General features: G+C 45.5%; 2 protein-coding genes across 3 annotated transcripts; one reads left to right on the forward strand and one right to left on the reverse strand.

Annotated features, from left to right (window-relative positions):
* Positions 1–413: 413 nt before the first annotated feature.
* On the forward strand, positions 414–15,905 carry znf106a (zinc finger protein 106a). 2 transcript variants are annotated; one of them, XM_019872298.1, is made up of 21 exons: positions 414–532; positions 1,818–1,923; positions 2,058–2,119; positions 4,144–4,338; positions 5,903–7,537; positions 7,656–8,058; positions 8,152–8,221; positions 8,505–8,662; positions 8,915–8,975; positions 9,250–10,150; positions 11,450–11,487; positions 11,581–11,696; positions 11,771–11,905; positions 12,552–12,668; positions 12,816–13,007; positions 13,101–13,163; positions 13,445–13,564; positions 13,646–13,717; positions 13,812–13,883; positions 14,378–14,521; positions 14,596–15,905. In XM_019872298.1, the coding sequence occupies exons 2-21, from the start codon at positions 1,870–1,872 to the stop codon at positions 14,647–14,649; spliced, it is 4,662 nt and encodes a 1,553-aa protein (XP_019727857.1). In that variant the 5' UTR covers positions 414–532; positions 1,818–1,869; the 3' UTR covers positions 14,650–15,905. The 2 variants fall into 2 exon arrangements, with proteins under 2 accessions (XP_019727857.1, XP_019727858.1); XM_019872299.1 differs by lacking the exon at positions 2,058–2,119.
* Positions 15,906–16,060: 155 nt separating this feature from the next.
* Positions 16,061–26,435, reverse strand: capn3a (calpain 3a, (p94)). The gene is given in 20 exon segments (XM_019872670.1): positions 16,061–16,985; positions 17,107–17,165; positions 18,378–18,494; positions 18,630–18,708; positions 18,787–18,855; positions 19,019–19,083; positions 19,384–19,441; positions 20,090–20,167; positions 20,420–20,456; positions 21,221–21,429; positions 21,527–21,538; positions 21,928–22,097; positions 22,578–22,738; positions 23,223–23,300; positions 23,385–23,479; positions 23,551–24,001; positions 24,192–24,325; positions 24,442–24,560; positions 25,880–25,949; positions 26,137–26,435. Coding segments are annotated over 20 exon segments (2,340 nt in total). The 5' UTR covers positions 26,389–26,435; the 3' UTR covers positions 16,061–16,958.
* Positions 26,436–26,735: the final 300 nt, after the last annotated feature.

A 26,735-nucleotide genomic window follows, 5' to 3' on the forward strand; every position in this document is an offset into this window, starting at 1 on the left:
CAAGTAATTTGATTCCTTCACAATCTCATATGTCCAACCTTCTTCAGAATTCTACATTCTCACACTCGACTTCCAAAATGAAGAGTTCTTTTGCATATTTACCACATTCTTCCACATTTTATATTTACATTTGAGAATTTCCACAAAAACCAAATACAGTACAGCTTTTTTTTTTTTATATTCCACATTTTTCCAAGCTAAATGCCCACATTAATGCTGAATTATTTTATTCTTACCTAATCCTAAAGTTTCAGATACATTTTGAAAATTTCCTCATTTTCACACAGAAATTCTCAAACCAAGAGACATTTACTTATTTTTACGCAGGTTAACTCAGTAAGAAATTCGCTCCGGGTTTCCCCAAACTCGTGAAACTTTTCTTTCAGATGGCAGCGACGGACTTGAACGTCGCTTCCGTTCCCGTGCAGCAAGCTGGGGGATCATTTGTTCTTCGCGGGTGGAAGATGTTGTTAACTGCTACCACGATGATGGACAAAATGTGGAGCCCTGGCCACACGTTGATATTATAAAGGTAGCAAATTAACGACTTTTTACTCTTGGAATGATCGAGAACGTTTCGATGTAGCTGCTTTCGATCACTATTTGACCATGTTGCGTTCAAGAAAACCTGGGGTTACCCTAGTTACGGTGACTAGCATGCTAATTGCCTACTAGCCCAGTTTTGCTCACCATTATTACAAAAAATATATAATATTACATATCACATTGTTTGCTCTATATTGTTCAGAGACGGTCGGGTCACTTGCTGGTTCATTTTATGTGCTTATGTGTATATTGCACGTGGACGCAGCCAGTGTTTGCTCACAAAACACTGGAATTAGCAGAAGGCGTGCTAATAAACAAACAGCCGTAATGTAAAGGAAGTGACGAAAAATGTGCTCCGAGGCAGAAAGTCAATTACCCACTTTATCTAAATAATACTCCAATTTTAACGAATTCGTCCCAAAACGCATGTTTTAGCAAACTAACAACACAACCAGGACCCGCATTTTGTTGTTGTTGTTGTTTGTTTTGTTTTGTTTTTTTGGGTGGGGGGCGTTTAAATTTTGATCCTGTGCTTCGACTCTACGATTCTACAAACATTGGCACTTTTACATTTCGAAACTGAATGGTGGGAAAAACGTTTGTAATTGTTTTGTTTCTCTCCCTGCCGTCTTGAAACATGGATAGCGTGACGTCACCTCACGTCGCGTTCGTTATGACGTATGCCAGGCTTTCCCACCCTTTATTGATCCACATATTTTACATGAAAAGAACATCTTCTCCCACTACCAAACAAAAATGTGACAAGAGACATATTGGTAACCTTCACTCACACCAATAAGTTTTTTTTTTTAGAGGCATGCCAATTTCAATATTTGGCAGGAAAAATTCTGAAAGTGATTACTGTAATCAGACGCTTATTTTTCATAAATATATCGCGAATGTCACTTAGCATTTAAAATAGTCACTTAGCATTTAAAATAGCTAAAGTATGAATTACTGTCACAACACGTGATTGTTTTACAATATTTTGTCCTTCAGTAATTAACTTCAAAACATCTCTTTGACCAAGTTGCATTTGAAATTCACAGAATAATGCACTGTACAAAGAGTTCAACTGTAACTAGTAGATAATTTTAACCTTTGCAATGCACACGAAGCATGAATATAAACCTTCTCATCTTACAGACATTACATCTTAATGGGCACGTGAGAGGTTGGTGACAGATGCAATTCACACGCAATTAATTAATCATGCACGCTAAGCACTAATATAAATCTATATCAATATATAGTTATTGTTTTTTAAATAGCTCCTGGGCCGCTGACCAGTGGTTGGGGACAGCTGGTATATTTCACGTCAAGATGGTGAGAGACAGGAAGTGCATCCTCTGCGAGACGGTCCATGCCTCCAAACAGGTACTTCAGTTGCCAATGATACTTCATTCAATTTTAAATATTGACATCCGGTCACCACCGTTGATTTTTGGGGGCAAAAGGCGCGATGCGGCAGTGAGTTGGGTCAATTATAGTTTTATTTTGTCAATCCGTAGGAGATGGACGAACACTTGAGAAGCATGCTGCACCACCGCGAATTGGAGAAACTCAAAGGGCGGTAAGATCTCTTTATTCAAAACACATCATTTCAAGTTGACAGTGCAGAAAAAAACGCAAAGATTGATTAAGATCCAGTTAGTGGTTTGATCAGCAACATGTCCGAAAATAGGCAAAAATCATCCATCCATCCATTTTCTAACCCGCTTATCCTCACGAGGGTCGCTGGCGTACTGGAGCATATCCCAGCTGTTTTCGCACAATAGGCGGGTGACACACTGAAGTGGTTGCCAGCCAATCACATGGCTTAATTTGTCTCTACACGATGAATCAAGTGTTAAAATCATGGTTGATTAATTTAATAATCGATTGGTTGTTGATTAATAGATTCATTGTTGCCCCTCTTTATAAATCATGTGGCAATTGGAGTCATAGCTTATTTGTAATAAATCGGATCATGATTGGATCCAATTTTTTTTCATGCATTTATAACTGACTTTTTAAATTTCTTTATTTTTTTAAATGTGGGTCACCGTAAAGCACAGTCACACACGGGCACGTGCCTGTCAGGGCTCATGCAGAGTTTGCAGCTGTTCCAACTGTGACGCGTATATTTAGACACAAGCTTGCCGGATGCCCGATAGAGGGCAGCTGGCTCGTGACTTTTTGACAAAAGTATGCCAGGCGTCAATGTTGAATATTTTTACCCCTGCGGGCTGATAAAAAGTGATAAGACCAAAGTGCACAAAAGCGATGACAGTCAACTAGTCAGTCATGACCCAAAAGTGGGTCAAGGACCCTTGTGTTAGAATAAATGTTCATATTTGATCCCATATTTACTCCTTTTGTAGTTACAAAGAGTGTGACTCTGCAGAAATTTCACTTACGATAGGATTGGGGGTTTGACAATCGAGGTGTGACCAAAAGGGTCCCGCTCTCGGCTTTTCAGTTAACATCCTTTTGTTAAGTTAACGGCTTCTGATCAAAGTAACTTGTGAGAAGATCACATCAACCCCCAGGACACAATGTGAGGGACATTCACAGCTGTGTTCGCGGACCACTGACCTCCAGCAGGAACCGTGTGACCACCTCAGGAATCGTGTATTCTGATTCTATGCCCCATTTGGAGGACTCATTGTTATTCTGAAACATTAGAACACTCCCCAAACAGTTTTTTAAAGTTCAAGCCTTAGGCAAGACAATGAACTCCAAGTTGCCTCCAGGTCGGCATTGTAAATATAAATACAGCATGATGAGAGAAGGTTGCGTAAATATCAATTGTAAATGAACCAGGATATTTTAAGAATTTTGCTGTTTAACTCCTTGTCGCAGAAGAGCAAGTTGTGCAAACCAACACATTTTAAAAATTTGTTCCTGACTTGTATAAAAGTAGGTCGCGACTTAGTCCGATGGGGAAAATGTGTGTCCCGGGGTGACAACAGTTGCAAACCACAGCGGAAGAGTGCTCAAGGGGTGAGAGAACAGCCACAAAAAAAGAAAGGAGGGCAAGGTGACACAGTTGGGAGAGGTTCGGAGTCAAAGGTGGCCACCAGCTGCCGGCTCCGGTTACTCTGCTTGGGATTGGTCAGCGAGATAAAGAGGACATTAGTCTTTGGCCGTGGTGGGAGGAGGGTGGGAAGGAGATTTCGGATACTACCAAAACAGCCGCCAGAGCGAGCTCTCAGAGTGCAGCGGGCTCCATCATGACCGAACGCTAAGCCGAGCGTCCTTGAGCTGCGTGGCCGGCAAGCTCCATTAGCGCGCCGCCCGGGCCCGGCTGCTTCCGCCTGCTCCCGCTTCCTTGTCATTCATGACCCGCTAGGGAATCGCACACTTTATGGATCAGGAAGATATCTTTTTTTTTTGTTTTTGTTTATTTTTTTTCCTTTAATGTTTTGACATGAAAAAAAATTGAAGTTAGTTACCTCCTGATCTGCAACAAATAGAGAATTTGGTGATAAGTTAACATAGCAAGGGATTGTTGAGTATTCTCCTCTCCCAAGACATCCAAGAAGCTCATCAGAACGCCGCCAGAATGCCCGAAGGAAGCATTGAGCGCCCTCTGTCGCCTCTCCTCCCTGACAGGGATTGCGGCCACGAGTGCCGGGTGTGCAAGGTGTCGCTGGTGAGCCTGACCGACTACGCCGGCCACATCTCCAGCCCCGCGCACAAGCAAAACGTGGAGAAGATAAAGATCACGCCCGGCAGCATCCATCGTGACGAGGACTACTTTGACCAGACGCTGGTGGAGCTCGTTCAAAAGAGGAAAGAGCAGATACGGTAATAAGATGGAAATGATATATTCTCTCTCTTTTTTTTTTCCAGCTTTTGGCTTCTAGTAAAAGTAGAAATGCATTGGTGTGCATGACTAAAATGTATCCCCAAGTTGTTTTGATACGTGTACCAGGGGTGGGCAAACCTTGGTGGCCAAGGGCCTGTTTTGAGTTTTAAAATGAACAAATGTGCTATTTTTAGACTCAGTATAAAAAAATATATGTATAATTTGGATACAAAATAATTCATCTGAATAAGAAAATATTGTATTTTTATTTGGAATTTTGAATTTTATAGCCCCCCCCAAAAAAAAAAGATAGATAGATCGATGTGTATGTGTGCGCGCAAATGTATATTATCATAGTTTTTTTCTATTTAATTTCTTTTTGAGAGGTAAATTAAATTTAAAAATGAACAAATAAATTCCAATTAAGAAATACTGAAATCAATCAAGACTATAATTCAAATGCTCAAAGGCCTAAATGAAAGATTACAGTGGCCGTATGTGGCCCGCAGGCCATACTTTGTCCACCCCCGCTGTGGACTGTATCCTCACCATAAAAAGTAGTTCTAAAAATGAATCACCTTATAATAGTAACGCCAGCTCAAATTTGCAATGGAAAATGCCAGAGAGATTAAAAAAAAAATCCCCCCATAATTTAAAAGAGAGAGAGAGAGAGAGAGAGAGAGAGAGAGAGAGAGAGAGAGAGAGAGAGAGAGAGAGAGAGAGAGAGAGAGAGAGAGAGAGAGAGAGCGAGAGAGAGAGCGAGAGAGAGAGAGAGAGAGAAAGAATGGAGTAACGTGTCATTGCGTTATCGTGATATGGCGGACAAAATATTTCTCCAGAACAGCTTCCCACACCTAATTTAGCCACTGTGCTGCACGACCGTCAGCGACCATCCCTAGAAGGTCACTGTTACTGTTCCTGCTTTCTACTTCTCATTTTACCTAAACTCAACGGCGATGATGTGTCAGCCATTTCATAATCCTTACCTTGAATGCTAATACCGAAGACTGGTCCCGTATGTGATTGTGATTGTTGAATCTGGCTGTAAAGCGCGTGAACGGTGGGGGTCGCATGCTATCTATAGTCACATTCTTATCATGAGCACTCACAGGCTTCTTTCAGCTGCTGCCTCAGTCCGATCCGGGCCGGACTCCAATTTCACGTCTGCACCGAAAAACAGAAGTGGGTCTTAGTGCAGGGGTGATCTTTTTTTTTTTTTTTTTTTTTTTTTTAATGCCCCCTTTCACACTGTCACGTATTGGTGCCTTAAGCACGGTGCAAAGATCGGAGGACAATCATTGCGATACTATCAGAAGCTGGCAAATTTTTCAGGTGGACTTCAATCCTTGATCAATACCCCAGGCACTTGACATCAAGCCTTGAAAAAGCCATCTTAGATGCCCAGCGTGAAAGGGGCTTATGGTACTAAGATGGAAAGCCTAGAAATGTCACCGGTTGCCTTTAAGAGAACCCACCCAGCCCAAATCCTCAAGACGGCCGTCACTGTCGTTTTGTATGTTTTTCTTTAGTTCCTGTATTATCCTATCTGGTCTGCATCCGCAGCAAAGAAAAGGAAGCAGCTGCTGCTAAGCTGGTCCAGGAGTCGGCGGACGCAAAAAAAAGGGAGATCCAGCAGAGGATAAAGGAAGCCAAGGAACGCCACCAGCTGGACAGAGGTGCTCCGCATTTGCCGTATGGCCTCTCCTGGAATTATTCGCAATACAATTGCAGAGGCGGCCACCAGAAAGCCTTCCGGGCATCTTCGCCCTCCTTGAACGGCAACACAAACTACACGAAAGGAAAAAGCGCTACCTGGCATGCTCAAGCGCCCCCCAACTTCCAGAGGTGGGGTTCGGGGGACTTTCAGGGCAGTCGCTGCTACTCGCAAGACGGTGCCTTGGGCGCCCCCAGGGGTTCATTTTCCAACCCCAATCGACTGCCCTGGCTCAGTAACCAGGGCAGCAGCTACGGTATGTATGGCAGGAATAACATTTCGCAGTTCCCACCAAATAACCGCCAGATGAGCTACAACAAGCCCTCGCCGATGTACCCGCCGCCACCGCAGTTTTTTGCCAGTCCTGTGAGCTCTCTTCAAAACAGGGCTGATGAGAGCTCGGGGCTCGGGAGTAAAGGGATGCCAACAGCCAACTGTGAGCCCCGTGGCAAACAGAGCTTTGCCACGACCCACAACCCAAAGCTGGACAAGAGCTCCCGCTGGTCTCCTTATTCAGTCAACAAGACAGTGGACTCCCTACCCGGCAAGGATACCCTGCCCAACCAAGCAGAACACCCAAAAGGGCCCAAAAGCCAGGAAAAAACAGCGAAAGCATTCACCTCCTCTGGGCAGGAACGGAAGGAGACGCTGAAGAGTAAACACTTAGACCGCGGCGCAGATGGTCCTCCCAAGAGTCAAGCCGAAGTGCATCCAAAACCCCAAAGAACCCAAACCCCTCCTGTTGGACCCCTGCGAGCACCAAAGCTACCAGAAACCTGCAAGAAGTCCTTGGCCTGGTCCAAGAGGAGGAGCTCTTGGGACGGCCCCCAGCCAGAAACGCCTCGAAACACCGCTGACGGGGAGCCGCCCAAGGATCCGGTGCAGTGTCTAGTTACGGAGAACAAGGATAAGAACTGCCAGCAGAACGCAACAAAACCGAAATCAAGGGACCCAGCTCAGAGTTCTCAGTCTTGTGCGGCCAAAGAAAGTCTCTCGGCATCCTCTTCTGAGAGCATCCAGTCCCTGCAGGTCAGCACCTCCAGCGCCAAGAAGCCACGGCCCGCAGCCTCAAAACGTGATGACCCGGAGAACGAGAAGGAAGCTCCCACCTCGCCGCCACGCGACGGAGCCACGAAGGAAGCGGAAGATGATGATAGTCCCAAGGGAGAGGCCTCCGGTTTGGACAAAACATGCGCCAAGGCGTCCGGCTTGTCCAAACTCGACCTGCCTCCCGTTCTGAAGCGCGACCTGACCAAGCACATCAGCACCAAGACCAAGACGGGCGGCCACGAACCCAACCTCAACATCGCCAGGCGCATCCGCAACCTGAGCGAGTCGCGGCGGACGGACAGCGAAAAGGACTCCGGACTCAAGCCGACTGTGCGGCAGCTCATCAGCCCCTCGGGGTCTCGTCGGAAAGTCAACTGGGAGCAGGTTTACCAGGAGGTGCGCAAGAAGCAGGACAAGGGGAAAGGAATGCCCAGGTAAGATTAAAAGACCTTTGTTTTTATCCACTTGTTCTATCCACGCTACAACTCTTTTGCTCTCTCCCCGCCCAAATTTTTAATGGAGTCCCACAACTACTCTGTGTCGACTTTCCAGGTTCGGTATTGAAATGGTCCCAAATGAAGACCAGAGCCAGGAGGAGGACGACATGGCGATGCTGGAGAACTTTCCTTGGGAGTTGCTGATGGAGATCCCTCCTCCCGCCACCTCCCGCAAGCGCTCCCTCTCCGAGAGCAGCCTGGCTCCGCCGTCCGAGCACTCGCTCCTGCAATCCAAGGAGACGCCGCGGAGGTCCTCCGTCGCCAAGGAGAGCGGCGGCCGGCCCGATGCGGAGCAGATTCTCAACCTCGCTGTGGAGGAAGCTCAAAAGCGAGCAGATAAGCTGATGTCAGAGAAGGCCAAGGCGCTCCGGAGATCCGACTGCAAGACAGAGGAGAAAAGTTCCGCAGTCGAGCCGATGGACGGACAGGGAACAGCGAAGAGGCGAAGAACACCAGGGGTGAGTTCAGGACGGTTCAGCGGAATGCGACCCATAAAAAGGTGTCACGGTCTGCTTCAAATGAAACGTTGTCTTGCTGTGTTTATTCTTTAGGATGTTCAGAGCCAAGAGGCTTCTGGTGTGGAGCAAGACAACAAAAGAAGAAAGACCAAATCCAAAACAGGTTCGTGCCAGAAAAATGGATTGATAAAATACTTCCCTTCACAAATAACCATTGCCTGTCTTGAAACGGAAAGACAAGAGTAATACACAAAGGCAGCGACTGAGTAAATTTGAAGCCACTTTCCTTCATGCCTTCTTCAATACGCAAGTTGATTTTGTTTCCATGTGGCCAAATTGAGTAACAATTAAGAAGCACGTTTTCAAACAGAATTAGCCTTTAGTTTTCTTGAGATCACTGGCAAAATTTGCGCCGCGTAATTTAGCGTTTTGTTTTGGTGGTGAAGCGGATCGCTTACACATCGACCAGCTTCTGGCCGTGTCGTTGCGAGAGGAGGAGCTGAGTCGCTCGCTGCAGACGGCGGAAACCCAACTGGTCCAAGCGCGGGCGGCACTGGATGTCGCCTACATGGAGATGCAGAGAGCCATGGTGGTCAAACAGCAGGTAGACGCCATCGTTCTTTCAGATGTGCTTAAAAAAATAATAATAATAGTGAATAATCAAAAGACCCAAAGCCACAACGTCACGTAAACTTACATGACTCAAAAGATCAGATCCACTGATTCTGTAAAGAAGATAATGCTCCGTTTTGCAGTTTCAAATATTTTGACCCTCTCTTGTAAGCTGTCATGTCCAATGAAATCAAAGCATGTCCAGTAGGTCCGGCGTGTGTCCATTGTTTCATTTCTTTTTCAGATCACCGCCGAGATGAGCACACTCAGAGAAAAACGAATTGAGTTATTAAAAGGGATGCAAGGTATGTCTTGACTTCTAAGCAAATCATGTTTCCCCATTGATATAAATGGAAATGTCATTAATCCGTTCCAGCCTTGCAGTAAAACGCCAAGGTGCGCAACTCTAAATTTGGACTTACCTGTTTACTGGAAAAAAAAACAATGATCGCTTAAAAATACAAACTACTGTGAACAACATAGCATGATACAGCCATGGACCACGGTACTGCATTACCCAAATCTGAGCTTTTTGTGCAGTTTTACATTTCTCAATGTGTGTACTTTTATTCTTTGAAGCCAACCACACGGAGGCGGCCAACGTACCTCCTATCCAACTGAAACAGGAGAAGACGGACCCCGCAGGAAGAGAACCGGCCTCTGTGGCTCCGTTGTGCTCTCTCGCGAGCATTGCAGCTCTTGGTCGGAGCGCTTCACCTCCACCGTCGATCTCCGGTGCCATCGCCATCAAGCAGGAGCCCCCGTCCCCCGTGGGAGTCAGCAGTGAATCGGACCTTTTGGACAATGTAACATGCCCCGAGTCCATAACCGCAGCGGAAGTCAAGCCTGAGCCCATGCAAAAAAATGAAAGCGATGCCCGGAGTCCGTCAGGATTGGTAGAGTCCACTGAAAAAGCCGTTCAGGCCACCTTCCTCCCCGACTCCAAAGATGACGTAAAGCTGTTGGCGTCCAGCGGAAGGAGCCCCGAGATATGCGGCCCCGCCGATCGATCGCACTCTCCGGCATTCGAGACACCCCGAGCGCCAAACGCTTCACCCGGTTCGCTCTCCGAGTTGAGCAGCGGCAAACGAGTGAGGAAGCTGAAGAAGAGGAAGGTGTTGGAAAAGGCTCACAGCAATGCGCTGCCGGAGAGCAGCGATACCGAGATGGATGCCGAGGCCTCCAGGCCCAGGTGGTCTCGACTGCAGAGGAGGGCCAGCAATGGCAGCGGCAGCACTCAGGTCAGCACCTCCTCGCTACCACGAGGGGGGGACATTTTGATGGAGGAAGACGCCAAGCCTCGCAATCAGGAGGTGGAGGTGAAGATGGAGACGGGCGCAACCTTCGAGCAGCCCCTCGGGACCACCTCGTTCTTTCCTGCGGCTCACATCCCGGATTCGTCCAGAAGCGGGCAGCCGAGCCTGGCCTGCAATGAGGTCACCTCCACCAGCGACATGGACATCTGTAAATCATCTGAGAGGTGAAGCTTTGACATTAAAAAAAAAAAAAGCCAGGCTACACATGGCTTTGTAAGACTCATTTTTGGGACCTCTTGTCACGTTCCTATTGGTAGTGCCATTTTAAGACAATAACAGAAAGCCCGCAGTTTGCCAAATTTGGGTTTTGGCCTTTCCAACCAGCCTTAAAATTTGAAAGACTCATTTTTGGGATCTCTTGTCACGTTCCTATTGGTAGTGCCATTTTAGGACAATAACAGAAAGCCCGCAGTTTGCCAAATTTGGTTGGCATGTCATATCATGTGAAGACACACAAAAACATCTCAAGGACCAATACCTGAAAAGACACAAGAAGTCGGCCATTTTGGTTTGAATGTGCCATTTCGGCTCAATAACACATTGAAGATTAAGAAAAAAAATTTTTTTTTTTAATCCTCAAACCCAGTTTATGTAATATAATGAGCAGCACCACAAAAAGGAGAACACACGCCTGAAAAGACAAAGAAAGTTACCCGTTTTGGTTTGAATGGGCTATTTATTCTGAAAAATCATTCTATCCCAACAGCCTTAGCAAGATGAAATTTGATTGGCATGTCGATCATGAGTAAACCCACGAAAAAGGAATCGAGCCGCTTTTGTTTGAAGCGGTCATTTAAGATTTGTATCATAATTTTTGAATGAGATAAAAATCAGCTCCCATCCACCCTCCCGAGAAACATGAGCTTTGGTCAACATGCCTATCATAAGTAGACCCATAAAAAAGTCTTTAAAAAAAAACGTGCCTGAAAAGACAGGACTTTTTGGTTTGTTTGAAGCAGCCATTTTAAGCATTCCAGGATAATTTTAGAAGGAATGAAAATTCACCCGAAATGTGGTCAAAATGTCTTTCGTGAGTCGAAACATAAAGACGACACTCCATTTTGGGTCGGTAGCACGCTTTATAATGGATTTTTATTCATTTTTTTTTTTAATTGCCTCCAGTCGAAAAAATAATGAAAGAAAATTCTGTCTGTCATGATGCGATTTTTGTGATGAAGTTTCCATTTTAGTTCAGTGGCATGCTTTACAGTGAGCAGCATAACATTTTTGTAGGCTTGTCTATCATGAGTACACCCTCAAAAAAGTGTCAGGAAGTCTGACAATTTGATTTTGACATATTGTAACAGTTTTTTTGTTTTTGTTTTTGTTTTTTTACTATGCCGTGTAAAGTGGCTCAAGTTTGATGATCGTTATGAGTGTTTGCTAGGAAAGGGGCAATTGCCGGGGCCCTTTCATCACCTCGTTGCAAAATTAAAACTGTCATCCTCCATTTCTTTCTGCAGTGAAATGTCCTTTCCGAAGATGACATGGAGCTCTTCTTGTAAGTTTTTTTTTTTTTTAACTGTACACTGAATTTATTTTTATCATTTGAATCGTCTTGGCCTCTTGGTAATAGAACTTGTTTGTTTGACAGGGACGTCTTCTGGCACCTTCGAGGGCCACCAGGAGGCGGTGAACGGCATCCAGATCCACAACGGCCTGCTCTACACATGCTCGGGGGACCGCACCATCAAAGCCTTCGACTTGATGGTGGGTGCCGATGAAATCTTCACCAATGCCCGTTTCAGAATGCAAGTGACATTCCCATCCTCCGTCTCTTGCAGACTCACAAGTGCGTTGCTGTCTTTTCCGGACACACGTCCAAAGTGAGCTGCTTGCTAGTGTCGGCTGCCCCCTGCCTGCAGTGCCGCCTGTACTCGGGCTCCAGCGACCAGACCATACGCTGCTACAGTCTCAAGGTAGGATAAATGAAGGCCTCCTACTTGACTGGCTTATTTTATTATACTGACTGAAGAGTGGTAACATTTTAATGGCTTTTTTTAGAAACATGCTTGTAACAGTAACAAAGAGGAGTAATAGGTGTCCATACAAATGCCTGCACAAAATAACAATTTTAAATGTAAATGGCACAAAAATAATCCAGAGGTAAAACTTTGATTCGAGATATTTTGTGTTAGTATTATATATTTTTAAAGGCATTTTTATAGGTGTCCATACAAATGCCTGCACAAAATAACTATTTTAAATGTAAATGGCACAACAACAATCCAGAGGTAAAACTATTATTCCAGATATTTTGTTATTATATTTTTTTAAATGCATTTGATTTGTTTTATTTTTAGTTTCAATTTCATCCCGCCATTTTTCATTCAACTTATTGTTTTTAGACTGACATTGACACTTTAACAGATCTGTTTCAAGAAAAGTCAAGGAAATAGCTGTCCAGAGAGATGCCTGACAATAGATTTACCGTCTACGGCAAGACTGGGAGTCATAATTCCCACCAGACATTTTAATAGGACAATATCGACAGAAATGTTTACAACTGCATAGCCTCGGTGGTTGTCTTACATTTAAACGTTTCGTTTGGGTGCTTGCTTGCAGACGCAGGAATTAGAGCAGCAGTTCAATATGGCAGATCGGGTCCTGTGCCTCCACTCTCGATGGAAGTTCCTCTACGCCGGTTTGGCAAACGGCACTGTGGTTACCTTTGATCTTATGGTGAGTAGTGTAAGTGGTGTGAAGTAACAAAGTAGAAATTTTAAGTCTTTTTTTTTTTTTTTTTTTTTTTTTTTTTTTTAAACACAAGTTATCTTTACTTGTACTCAAGTCCAAAGAGTGACAACTTTTTTTGCACCTCTGGCACAGACCAACAAGCAGCGGGACGTGTTTGAATGCCACGCGCCACGGGCCGTCAGCTGCCTGGCCACGTCGCAGGAGGGCGCGCGGCGCATCCTGCTGGCGGGCTCTTACGACAGCACCATCAGCGTGCGCGACGCCAAGACCGGACTACTGCTGCGCACGCTGGAAGGACACACCAAGACCGTCCTTTGCATGAAGGTGTGCCTGCGTCCCCTTCCTGCCAAAGCGGCGCCGATTTTCTAGCCGATGATGGGGGGGGGGAAACGTTGACCTGAAAGTTTGTGCTTTCAGGTTGTGAACGACTTGGTGTTTAGCGGCTCCAGTGACCAGTGTGTCTTCGCGCACAACATCCATGTGAGTCCACTTTTGGGTGATTTACAGTCTCCTGGTGCTGCGTCATCAGGAAGTGAATAAGGAGAGAGTGTTAAAGCGCTTTTGAGTACCTCGAGGGTGGAAAAGCGCGAGACCGGGGAAAGTTCGTTTCGTCTTCGAATGTGGGCGGAGCATGGCGACAAGATTTGATGGTTATTATGAGGACCCATCAAAGGATTCATCGCTGCTGGCAACTTGAATTTTATTGAACCTCACCTCACCTCGATTATGAAGTAGTCTTATCGCCAACGTTTTCCCTTTAGAGCGGCGAGCTGCTGCGTGTCTACAAGGGCCACAGTCACGCCGTCACAGTGGTCACGGTCGTGGGGAAGGTGATGGTGACCGCCTGCCTGGACAAGCAGGTCCGCGTCTACGACATACAGGTGTGCCCGATTTCCTCCCGTCTGCCATCACAAATCCCGAATGCTCTCCCAGACTGACAAACACCCACCCATCCTCTGCAGTCTCGAGAACAGCTGCAGGTGTTCACCGGACATTCAGACATGGTGACGAGCATGGCGGTGCACCAGAGCAAAGTGAGTCATCGCACATTCTGGCTTGTTGGATGCACGACTTTTCAAAAATGATCACCACATAATGTCTTTTTTTGTTTTGTTTTCCTTTTCCCAGATTTACACTGGCTGCTACGACGGCAGCGTGCAGGCCGTCGAGTTCAACCTGACGCAGAACTACCGCTGCAGGGTTTGATTTCATTTTTATTAAAAAAATAAAATAAAATAGCTGCCTAAACGGGGTTTGGTACAATTCAAAAGGGTGTCGTGGTTGAAAGTAGATTAGAGTGAGGTTCTCCAGACAGGGAAAGACAAAATTTGGGTATTCTGGAACATTTTAAATTTTAAACTGTGGAAATAAGCTTCCACAGCTACAGCACAGATTAATGGAAAATAGATGAGTATGTTATTATTTTACTTTATGTTAACTGTTTTGTTAAGCGCTTTGTTACAGCTGCCGCTGTTGTGAAAGCGCTATATAAATCAGCATGTATTGTATTGTATTGTATTGTATTGTATGTTTCTCTCGACTGGAGAGTTTTGCAATTGAGTAACTTTTGGTGTCATCTGCCTGAAAAGAGCCAGCCAGGACTTTTTTGTGAGGTTGAATTTCTTGGACAGTCTCTGGTATTTCTATCCTAAAGGATGCCTGTTAAAGCTGTTTTTTTGGTGCTGTATCCACAGTGGCACGGCTGCTCACAAGTTTTCGGCATCATGGCACACCTGCAACAGCACATGGTCGCCGATCACGCCGCCAACCAGCAAACGCTCCGATGTCGCTGGAAGGACTGCGAGGAGTTTTTCTGCGCTCGCAACGGCTCCAAGCAGGTAAATGTTTCTTATTTTCATCATCCGCTCTCCGCGTCATGTGTAGTGAGCGCGGCTCCGCTCTGTCTTTTCAGGCGATGCTCGCACATGTGCAGAAGCACGCCGACGAGGCCCAACCGGAGCCTTGAGTTCCCATCTCCCATATTGGGCAGAAGTTTGGGACCTTAGCGTTCTATGTTGGAATCCAACGTTCAAGTGTCTCCCTGTCCATTTTTTTCTACGACCGCAAAGAGTGCGGCGGCTGCGACATCCTCGCATGCCGCCGCCCCGTCTTTCTGCACTGACCAAAAATGAAAATGAAGACCCTTCTTTTCGTTTTTTTTTTTTTTTTTTTTTTTTTTTTTTTTTGGCCAAGGAAATGTCAACGCCGCCGAGAGAGGAAACGCCGTGCATTTGCATCCGGCAGCCGCACTGTATGGCATGGGAAATTTTTGTTGTTGTGTCGTTACTTTGTGAGCAACCGCACCATCCTTTTAATTTATCAAATTTTTTTTTACATTTTAGTTAAAAACGGCTGTTAGTCCTTTGAAGCGGTCTCCATGACAGATTGTGTCTTGTTAGCCTAACAAAGTCTTTTTTTTGTTTTGTTTTTTTTGATTTTTTTTTTTTTTTTGTATCACTTCATAATAATGTTGTTTAACAGTTTACAAAGCTTTGGTAAACTCTAAATCCTTTGTCAGAGTGGCATACATCTTGCCAACTATTAAGCCCGCGTTCTACCAAATTGTTGTTTTGTTTTGGGTTTTTTTTTTTGTTGCTTGTTGCTCAGAGTTTTTTGAAGATATTTGAGGGATTTTGGTGCAGTGTCGTGTGGCCGGTTTTTCATTTTTTGCTGTGAAAACCAGAAGTTATGGCCTGAAAATATGTGTGTGAATGTCTCGAGATGGCAACACGGGCCAAAAAGGATAGCTCTTTGGAGATGACATTTTTTAGAAAATTTTATAATTGGATTCTGGCTGTTTTGTTATTAATATCGGAGGAGGGGATACATTGCAGCATTGCATTTTTCATACTTCCAACTTAGTAATATATAAATGTGGCGGTGACGTGAGGAGGTGACGAGGCGCATGTCGGAGGAGGTGTTCGATGGAGCAGTAGGAAGAAATGATCTCCCATGCCATACCCCCCACCCACACATCACTTCCGAATGAAAGTCCCGGTTTTATACCAAAAAAAAAAAACAAAACAACATTGTCATGATTAATTTTCTCACTCACCGTCGTATGTTCTATACGTTTTCTGCTTAAGTCGGAAGGAAGCAAAACACGGCGTTCACCTCCGGCCTGGCAACACTGACTGTCTTTCCACTTTCTTGATTACGTAACCTGATTTTTTTTTTTTTTTAATTGTGCAATAAAAGACATTTAATAATATAAAAAATATGCAACACTATAGACAATGTCTGATTTCTTTTTTTTCCACTTAAATATACTATATATGTATACGTGTGTGTCAAACCCAACAAAGTATATACAACATGGAAAATACCAATTAAAAAAACACTTGTTCAATATCAGATCAGCTTGTAAGTGGTAGGCTTGAAATATAATTTTATTACATTTTTAACATTAAAATGGCCTTTGTAGAGGTCTACTGTCCGAAACGCTTTGTGAACATTGTCAAGCGTGTTACTTAAAACATGTTACTGATATATTGGTGGGGATAAAATGCTTCTAAAAATGCATTACACTCATTTGACCAAAGCCTTAAATAGCAAAATCACAACAACAACAAAAAAGCAGCAGTCCAACCTTTTCTAGCCGTATTCTCTTCTTCAATTACTGAGGGGAACCTAAAACGGTATGAACCAAAAAAAAAAAAAAAAAATCGTTTAACAACTTTGTCCACTGTGAGTCCTCACCTACAGGTAATGTTTTTTGTGTCTGTGTGAGGCTCTGTGAGGTATGGTGACAGACGTCAAAAGAGGTCGTTGTGTGTGTGTGATGCCTGAGTGAAAAAAAGGTGGCAGGAAGGAAAGGGGTCTCCGTAGATGCAAATGGGATGCACAGTGGAGGAAGAGGTGGTGTGGAGGAAATGATGGCAGAATGATGTGGAAAGAGTGAAAAATGTAAGGGGTGGTAAGAGGACAAAAGCACAAAGTAGATGTAAAAGGCCTGTCCGGAAACGGGGGGAGCAAATGTGTCTCCATGAATGAAAATGACAAAAGAGAATGATTTCTTTGGGCGGGTTGAGGGGAAAAAGAACAAAAGTACAGAAGAGATGCAAATGGCCGGAACTGAGGAGGAAGTGTTGGTGGGATGGGAGGAAAGGTGTCTCTGTGGTTGAGTGATTTCTTGAGGCGGGTTGGGGATGGAAGTAGGACGAAACACAAAATCGATACAAATGTCCTGAATTGAGTGAGGAGGAAGATGAGAAGCGGCACGGGAGGTCATGAGGTAAAGTCTTGGCAGGTCTGGTCCATGCGCGGCACTTTTCCTTAGGCGTACATGGTCAACTGGAGCCACTGCAAGGGTGACATCTGTTTATATTTGGACTTGAGCGAGTCACAACAGAGTGCAACTCGGAAAGAAATCCCGTTTTTGATTTAATACACATCAAACTGGTATGTCAGGTGTTGTAATTACCTCCAGTACACTGAGTCGGATTGTACCATCGCCATCCTGATCGAACGCCTGAAACGCCCCTTTGGGGCAGGACAAAAAAAAAACCAAAAGCAGACGTTTATCCAGGGGTGCCCGATACATCGATCGCGATCTACCGGTAGCTCGCGGACTGGTCTAAAGTTGATCGGGAGGGGGAAAAAAAAACAACCCAAAACATTTTTGTGTCTGTGTGCGTGTTACAAATATGATATTTTTTTTGTGTTAGTGCACACTGCGCCCTTAGTATCCTATCAGTCTCACTTTTACAAATATATTCAATAAAATAAAATAAAAAAAGCAGGTCACCTTTAATCTACGGTTGCGCGCGACCTGCATCCCGGAAGTTGTTAGCGGTCAGCAGTCGGCAATTGCAGCTTGCTATCACGGTTGTTACGCTATATCTTTTACTGTTATTATTATTATTATCATATAGAGTTTGTTTCATGTACAATTCACGGAGGTTACCGACAAAGAATGGGAACTAGGAGTGCCGGGAGAAGCATTTTTAAACGGTACACGTGAGCTACGATCGTTAACACGCTGCAAAAGTGCGTCCTATGCCTCGGCATCAGGTTTCTACAAAGGTAGGCAGTGATTGCTTTTCACACACTCACACAATTTTGTGTCTGTTTATTTTTCTGTTTAGTTAATAACTGGGCCGTTATGGCTGTTGCTCATCAGGGCATGCGTGCGTATGTGCGCGTGTGAGGTAACGGGTCGATCGCGGGATGTTGGTTAATCGAAAAGTAGATCTTTTCTCAAAAGATCCTTATCCTGAACAGGTCGTGGGAGCCTTTCCCATCTGATTTAGGGTGAAAGGCGGACTACACCCTGAACTGTTCGCCAGTCAGTCACTTAAATTGGGACAAACAACTATTCAGACTCGTTGACACCCTCACTGAGTTGGAACCGATCCCACGCTGCCTGCACACAAGTCAGGCAAGTGTACCATTCTCCCATCAACGACCACAGACGTTAAATGAAACCAGAACATAACAAACTTCAACAAAATATAGCTGACTTATTAAACTCATCCGATTTCTTCAAGGCGGTCGGCTTTCTGAACTTATCTGACTTCCTGAACTCAGCCAACTTTCTAAACGTAGCCGACATCCTAAAATCATCCGAGACTTCATCTTGACTTCCAAAACACGGGTGATTTACTGAATACCTCCGACATACAGGACATGGACGACTTCCTGAATATCTTCCTACATTTTACGTCCTGAATTTCCCGATGACACGGCACTTACTGAACATGGCCTCGAGGCGGACCAGGCAGCTGATGAAGCTGTCGAAGTCGATGTTCATGCTCTCGTTGGCGTAGCGCATGGTGATGATGTCATACAGCTGGTTGTTGAGGCGGAAGCCTGAGCAGGACACAAGACACATGACTACACAGTGACAAGAACATTCACAACAGGGTGAGTTCATGAACGTCGACACGAGTGACGGTGACGGCGATGGCAACCGTAAAGGCGGTGAAGGAAGATGGCTTCCAATACCTGCATCGTTGACAGCGTTCCTCATCTCGTAGCTGTTGATGCTGCCCGACTGATTGGGGTTGTAGTGCTGAAAGATTTCCTGGAAGAGAGCGATTGAAAATTTGAGTGCAGGAGAAAAATTTTTAAAAATGTCGAGGACGTTTCAGCACTTCCTGACCTGCCATTGTTTGATTTTATTCCATAGATGGCGGAACTCCTGAAAGTTGAGGCGGCTTGTTCCGTCCATCTGAGTCCAGGCAGTTAAGACCTAACCTTTTGTAAAATATACAAAATGTACATAGTAGATATTTCTATTATCTCTCTCTCTATAATAATAATAATAAAAATAAAGTAAATGAGAAAGATGCGGCCAAGCTGTCGCCCTGTTTTGCACTCGATACGAAGGATACATCCATCAGAGCTATCATGCTCCTGCAGCTCTCCAGGCTGAAGCCCTCTGTACTCAAGTAATTGTCTGGAGCACATCATAAAGACCACCGCCATCATCATCATCATCGTTATTATCATGAATCATTAATTACTGTTCTTAATACCCCATTTCATTGTGTTTGTAAACATTTGGCGCCCAGGTACTTCCACGTGGCAGAAAGTGATTGCCGACTTCTGACTTGAACTGAAAACAATGGCAAAATCTTGCCTTCACAAAACCAAATGACTAGCCTAATGGTTAGCGCCATCTACGTGACCCCCTTTTGCCACTCGGAAGTACGCGTGATGCCACGGTGAAACGATTTAACGCCTTAAATTTACTCACGCTTGCTCATGGCTCTGTTGAGAACCTTTCTCAGCTCGTTGGCCGTGACCTCCATGTCCTGCAAGAGGGAAAGTCACTTGTGTGTTCTTATCACAGACGTTAGACTCAGCCCGTTCCCCCTTTTTATCACGATTTGCAGTGAAGGGAAGTAACAAGGTACAAATAATTCATGACTGTCAGTAAGTGGATTTTTCTGGTATGTGTACGGACTTGGGTATTTATTTTGCTGTTAACTTTTTTGTGACCTTTCTACTTTCTCATAGACTCGTTACTTTTTTCAACCTTTGGGGATCACGGCGGCATGACGTAGGGTTTTTTTTTATTGAGATCGACGGGACTGATAAAAAGGGACAGCTCACTAATTCGTGTCTAATGTAAAAATATTGCTTTAGCGCCCTCTTGTGGTGTGTTGGTGCTAAGATACAATGTTAAAATGAGGGGAAGACCTTGTGACATTTAGTGTTGTAGTAACACTCCACACCGAGTCATGATACCAACGTAGCAGCTTTGGCTAACATCAGCTCGCTGACAGCTTTAATGCTAGCTTAGTGTTGCTCGGGCTGCTATTTTGTGGAAGCTTGACGGTGGTGGAAGAGATTAGTGAAGTGAGGCTACGTTCTAATCTTGCTAGCAGTTTTAAAACTCTAAACTCCCCCTTGAGTACATATTGTGAGTACTTTTGCCACCTCTGGTTGTCTATACTCACGTCGCCAGCAATCTCTTGAAAAATGATCCGGAACTGCTGGTCCTCCTCGTTCTCCTCCTCCGCTGAGGATGGCATGGGCTGGTGATGTAGGGATGGACGTGGAGATAAGGGGGGCCCGGACCACCGTGGTGAGACATTTGTTTTATTAAAATGTAGTCATAAGATTTTTTTTCTGTCATTCATGCAATTGTACGCCACTGTAAACTACAATGTGCAATAACAAACACACAAATGCCTCTCTGAAAATGTCAATCAAAAGTGGACATTACTTTTAGAGAAGGCACAAATTGACCATAAAAGTACAAAAAAAAAAAAAAAATGGAGACTCACCACGGGATGGTCGGCCTCAATCCTGTTCTCTATCTCCCTGAGAGAAGAAACGGTCACCACGATTACCAACAACAGCAATAATTACATATCACGTGGCGGACCATTGAGCCAATCAGCTCACTCGCTTGATGCCGTGCGCTAAGAGAAACTATTTGAGCCGCTGCTGCTGATATAATTAGCGGCGGGCATTTGACGTCATACACATTGAGGAATTAACAATCAACAGATTTCTGGGAGCGACGAACTTCCCATAGCAGACTCCATTAATCGATAATTCCTTCATCCATTATCATGCCCGTCGCTAGTTATAATCATCAGTAGTAGCATGCGGCATGTGTGAGTATCCCAGTTGGAGAAAGTTGACTGCGGATTCCCGTGCAGGCTCCCACAGTCCATCAGCCGACGTCTGGTCTTCTGGGCCCGCGGTGGGAGAGTGGAAGGGGGTCCGGTGACGGCAGTGGTTCAGTGAAGACATTTTTGAACGTTTACCGCAGATTGCCCCAGCCGGGATTGGCTTGTCTTAAAAAAGATTCCATAACAGCCTCGAACTGGGGCCGCTTTCTTCCAGCTCTATAAATCAAATCTCCATTAAAATGGTTCGTTCTTGGCAGTGTACCTCAAAATCCCCCTCTCCCACACCACCGACCATGACACCCCACTCACAAACCCACTTTTGTATTTGAACCACGAACATGTGAGGAGTCACTGTAATTCCATCGCTGTTAGCCGAAGTCATCTAAGACTACAAATGAGTGCCTGGCTGTCCCCCCAAAAAGAACCCGTAAAACGGCGGCCACTCACTCTGACGTGTTCCTCTTTTCGGAGAAAACCCGCAGGATGAACTCGCCCTCCTGATGGGGCTCGTACGTGGACGGCACGATGACGTACTCTCCGGGACTCAGCCGGAAGCGCTGGGTGACCTCGCGCAGGTTGATGTACGACTTGCAGCGCGCCCTTGATGAATTGACCAGGAAGAAGTCCTTGGGCATGTGTTGCTTGTTGCCGTGCATCTGGAAGAGGGCGCGGAACATTCTGGTGCGAACCCTTCCCGAGACTAAGGAGAAAGATTCACCTCAGAGCTCGGATCCTGGGTGGGGACGAACTTACCTCCTTCGGCACCTGTGGACAGACAGAGGAGATGGTTAACAATTAGGACCTCCTTCCGCTTGGAAATTGGAACTCCTCGGGTGCTTGGGCAGTAATTCTGAAAGTGTGGTACCTCTTTCGGTACGTAAAAAAAAAATCACTGAATTCAATGTTCAAACTGTACATCATGTTACATTGCCTTACAGTTCAATCTGCTTTTGCGGCTCAAACGTGGCGGCTAAAGAAAGATGCTAGCTGAAGTAGCATCTATTTTACAGCAGAGGCAAGGGCTTGGTGTTTTACGATTCTGAAACCTTGTTTTGTTTACTTGCCTTTTGTTTATTTTCTGTTTTTGGGAATGGTATAAAGGTCTAGTCTATAATTTTAATGTGATTATCCAAAACAGAAGCCGGCTTACGAACCTCGTAGATGGCAAAGCCAATGGTGAACAAATTGGCACCCGTCCTGCGCTCTTTCCGCCTGTTCTTCTGCATTAGAGCCACAACGAAGGTGCAGCCAACCTCACTGTCCTCCGGGTCGTCGTCCTCTTCCAGCAAACGAAGGCGGTACTGAGGGTTGGTCCAGAACGTCTCTGCGGGTTCGAAAACGAGCTGTGTGGTTCAAAACCAGCTTCTGCCAGTTATCCAGATCTGGGCGGTCTAAGCGGGTTGCCGAGACTGACCCTGTTCCCAGCTACCTTTTCTCCTCACGTCAGCCAGAAACAAAATGTAGTGCAACATAGTGTCTGTTGAACAAATTTGCAATTTTGGAGCTTCGGAATGGTCACGCGCTGACTTTCACAGGGGCAGTCACAAGAAGGAGTCATGCCATATAACTTTTAACAAAATCCCTGCATTTCCTTCCGTTGGGGTTTTAATCAGCTCACAATGACAACTGGCTTCTCCCGGCGCAGCTTTTCCGGTATGCTGTCCCATGATTTACAGGCAATGATAAACAGGGTGTGAAATTCAGCATCCGTTGTTTGGGATCTTAGTAAATCGGGACCATAGTTCCTTCAGCCTCGGTATGTCTGATTGCTTTCTGATTTCGGTTCGGCGGACGTGTCTCTTACCAGGGTAGTTTCTGCAGCCTCCGGCCGAGCAGCCTCGAACCCAGCGGCCTTCGTTCACAGAGACGGTCCACTTGTGGATCTTGTCGTCCTCCAGGGCGTCGGGCGTGAGGTTGCAGATCTCGATCTTTGTGTAGTTCTTCTTGAAGTCCTCAAAGGACATCCTGGAGAAGGACGAATACGAGATCAGGTACCGGATGGAGGGGAGTCAGGATTTTAAGGATGGGTTGGACTGATGGATGAATCAATCAGTGAAGCTGCAAACCTGTCTGCTCTCTTAATCAAGAAATCAAGAAAATGTACATTTTTTTAAAGATTTTTTTCTCAAGAAGAATTTCATATTTATATCAGGAAAAATAATACAGTCCAGAAAATAATAGTTATATTCATTTTGAGGGGAAGAGGAGGATTCCCTTGAAAGAAAAAAAATCTCAAAATAAATGTTACCTTTTTCTAAAACGTTTTTTTGAAAATATATTTGTCCGAGAAAACTAGAATTTAAAAAAGGAAAAAATGTTTTTTTCTTATGATCTTTTATTCTGGAGAAAACCCATTTTCTTGAAATACATTTTTAAAGTAACTTTTTTTTTTTTTTTATCCATTTTCTTGAAATACATTTTTAAAGTAACTTGTCTCACACCACATTACCAGAACTCTCCATCCTCTGCGCTCTTGTGCTGTAGCTTCTCCTTCTCAGCCATGGCTAGTGCGGCCCACTCCTTGGAGCTAAAAAGGGAACAGACGACCAAAATTTAAAAGTAGCCAAGACCCTCTACTGTGGACTAGAATTTCTCCGGGAGGGATCCTGACTTGTCGCTCCAGGGTCCGTTCCACTCCACCTGGCCCCAAGGGTTCCTGAGACGGACGAGTCGCACTTTGGTCTCTTTGTGCTGCGAGGGTCGACACTGCCAAAGACAAAAACATAGCATTCATTTTCCTAATCAAGCTTTTCAAGCGATCGCTGCCCGTCTTTTACCTCCTCCACCGCCGTCACAGAGTAAGCGTGGCCCTTCACTAGACCCGTGGCAGTCCGGGTCTCGAAGCGAGCAGGGACAAGGGACTGAGGGACGCAAACGTAACCAAGTGTGTCTTTTGTTCACAACAATAATTGTGGTTAAATCGGTGTTCCCAAAGTCAATTCTAACAGTCAAAGAAGAAGGAGTGACGAAAGCAAACGTACCTTCATGGCTGACTGGCTTCCTTCTACTCAAAGCATTCCAAAAAAAAAAAAAATCACGCCACATTGCGTAAAACTCACATCAATGGAGCAGCCCATGAGGGAACCTCTCTCCAGAGCCTTCTTCATGATCTTGTAGAGATCTTTGGGGGCCTCCTTCATCTCGTAAAACTCGGTCACCCCACCCGTGAAGTCTTCCATGGCCTCGGTGGTGTTGCCGCCCTTAAGGGCTTCATAGGAGCCGTGCAGTCTGGACACAGCCGGGACAAGGGCCATGAGTCGCAATGTTGGACATGCATGAATATGTACAGGTATATGGGTGGTTCAAAAACAAAGTATGGTCCGGCAGAATGAGCCCCCCCCCCCCCGCCCCCCAATCCCTGTCAAAATATCAATCAGACTTTTCGATTCAAATGATTTGAATAAATCCAGCGTCTCACTTTGCGTAGGCCTTTTCCAGCAGGGCACTCCAGAACTCGTTTCTCTCCGCTGACTTTGTGAACACCAGCTGGTTGTTTAAGGTGGGGATCCGGTCATCGATGACGACGTCCACCCAGTCGCCATAGCGCCAGAACTGTGCAAAAGGGACCAGGGGCGGGGGAGATCGCCAACATCAGGGAAGTAAAAAAAATTTGTCATTCATGCAGAGACGAGATGAAGAACGAGGGCCTCGGAAACTCGATGGTTGACCTGGAAGTGGAAGATTCCGGCGTAGTCCTGCGTCAAACTCTGGTCTGGAGGAACCACCCGGTAGAGGAGCTTTTCGTTGAGGGTGAGGCAGGCTATGGCGGCCAGCAGCCAGCAGTCACCTGTGCACAAAAAGGTGGGTGCAACACACTGGTGGTGGGAGGTCAGACCCAGCGAGGTCGAAACACGATCAAAAGCGCCGATCTACATTTACAACCGACAGTAAATGTATGCCGATTGCTTTGACGTCCAAATCAGAATTCAGCTTTGACGTGTTGCCATGTCAATTTAATCTGCGCGGCGCCTTCTGTATCAGTCGAGCTCAGCCTGGCCCAAGTGACTTCAATGATAGTGGACCCTTGTTTCAGTGAAACAAAAGTAGTGCTTTGCCGCTATCATGTTACATCTGTCGACAATTGTGACCGTTTTGAAGGGGGATTACGGACTGAGCCCTGGTGCGGCAAAGAAATACCTTTGCCTTCATGAAGCACCTGCGCTCACTTAATCGTCCTTCCTGGGCAACAAAATGACTCGAGAAGGCGGCAAAGTGCTTCTTTGGCCCTAAATTAAGCCCATCATTTGGCTTCAACAGCATTCCATGATAACAAGATGATGGCAAAGCACTTTTTTTTTGGTCTAAATGAAGCTCCTCAACTCACATCAACATAGTTCCTGAGCACCAGGTTGATGACAAAGCACTAGTTGTGTCAGGATCAAATTTCTCAACTCACTTCAACAGTTGCTTGCCACCAAGATGCCTCAAGACGGTGGCGAAACACTATTTTTGCTCAGTGAAGCTCCTCAACTCAATTCGATACAGTTCTTTAGGAACCTCGATGCTCGAAGATGGCAGCAAATCACTACTTTTGCCATGCGATGCAAGTGGTGCGAAGTAATGGATTAAGTGGAGTATGTCCTCTCCCTCCTGAAGGCCCAGAAACCAAATTCACAACCCAACACGCGTCGTTGAGCTTCTCACGTTCAGTTAGTTGTCCACTGATGCAACTTTTTTTTGGGGGTGGGGGGGGGGGGGCTTCGAGCCTTCATTGACAGGCTCAACAATGAGAAGTGCTGCTGGCTGGATGCCCTTCCAAAAGAGTAACCACAGGAAGCGACCCCACGCTGTCCGCACACAAGTCAACCGAGTGTACCACGACACCATCAGCGACTTAAATAACCAATGTGAATAGAATTTGTTTTTAACATAAATTACAAGTTTAATGGAACAAAAAAAAAATCCACCAAAAACAATTCTGCAATAATTTCTTTGTAAAAAAAATGTGAAATGCTAACTTGGTGGGCCCTGCTGAAAATGTTGTGCAGAAACACACGCTATGATAAAAATGCTAAGTCGTGATTGACATTTTTTTTCCAAATCGTTGCTTCGCAATTATGGCTTGTGGTACATTTTTGGTGATAAGTGCGGTACACAAACACTCACCGAGATCACCCTGGCAGATGTCAGTGCGACTGGCCCCGCCCACAATGAACTGTGGTTTCTCGCTAATTTCCTGCACAATGCACAACAAACAAAGGTACATTCCTCCGTATTAAAAATGTAAAAAAAAAAACGCCTTTGCTCGATCGTCATCAACTGCAATAAACTATTAGATGACTGCCCATTTCACACCACACACATGTGATCGAACCCCCCTCCCCCCGCCTGTCAATCATCCATCCTGAATCCCTCCCACTTACTTTGGGCCTCTTCCAAACGATGTTCTTGACCTTGTTGGACTTGTGTCCGAGCTCTCTGAAGCCCAGCGACTCAATGCTGGCCGGGAAGGAGTCGTCGTCAAAGAGGGTCCCGCGCTGGACGTACTCTTGCCGCAGGGCGACAAAGTCCTGGCCGTTGAAGCGCAGCGGCTTGTTGAGGGTGCCTTCGCCGTCGCGACGCTCTCGCTCGCGGATGAGCCGGTCGCAGAAAAAGCCAGACGGTCTGTAGGGCATCTCGTCCCCCCTCGCTCTCTCTCGCTCACCTTCTATGGTGTGGCATGCGTGTGCGTTTGTGCGTGTGTGTGTGTGTGTGTGTGTGTGTGTATATGTGTGTGTGTGTGTGTGTATGTGTGTGTGTGTATGTGTGTGTGTGTGTGTGTGTGTGTGTGTGTATATGTGTGTGTGTGTGTGTGTATGTGTGTGTGTGTATGTGTGTGTGTGTGTGTGTGTGTGTGTGTGTGCGCGCGTGTGGGTGTGTGTGTGTGTGAGAGAGAAAACTTGTGTTTTGTTTTTTTTTCTTACCAAAGTTGCCACTTGGACTAAAGTCGCCAAGCTGGACACGCTGGCATAAATCCAAAGAA

This window comes from Hippocampus comes, unplaced genomic scaffold (assembly GCF_001891065.2).
Source record: "Hippocampus comes isolate QL1 unplaced genomic scaffold, H_comes_QL1_v1.1 scaffold92, whole genome shotgun sequence".
Lineage (NCBI taxonomy): Eukaryota > Metazoa > Chordata > Actinopteri > Syngnathiformes > Syngnathidae > Hippocampus > Hippocampus comes.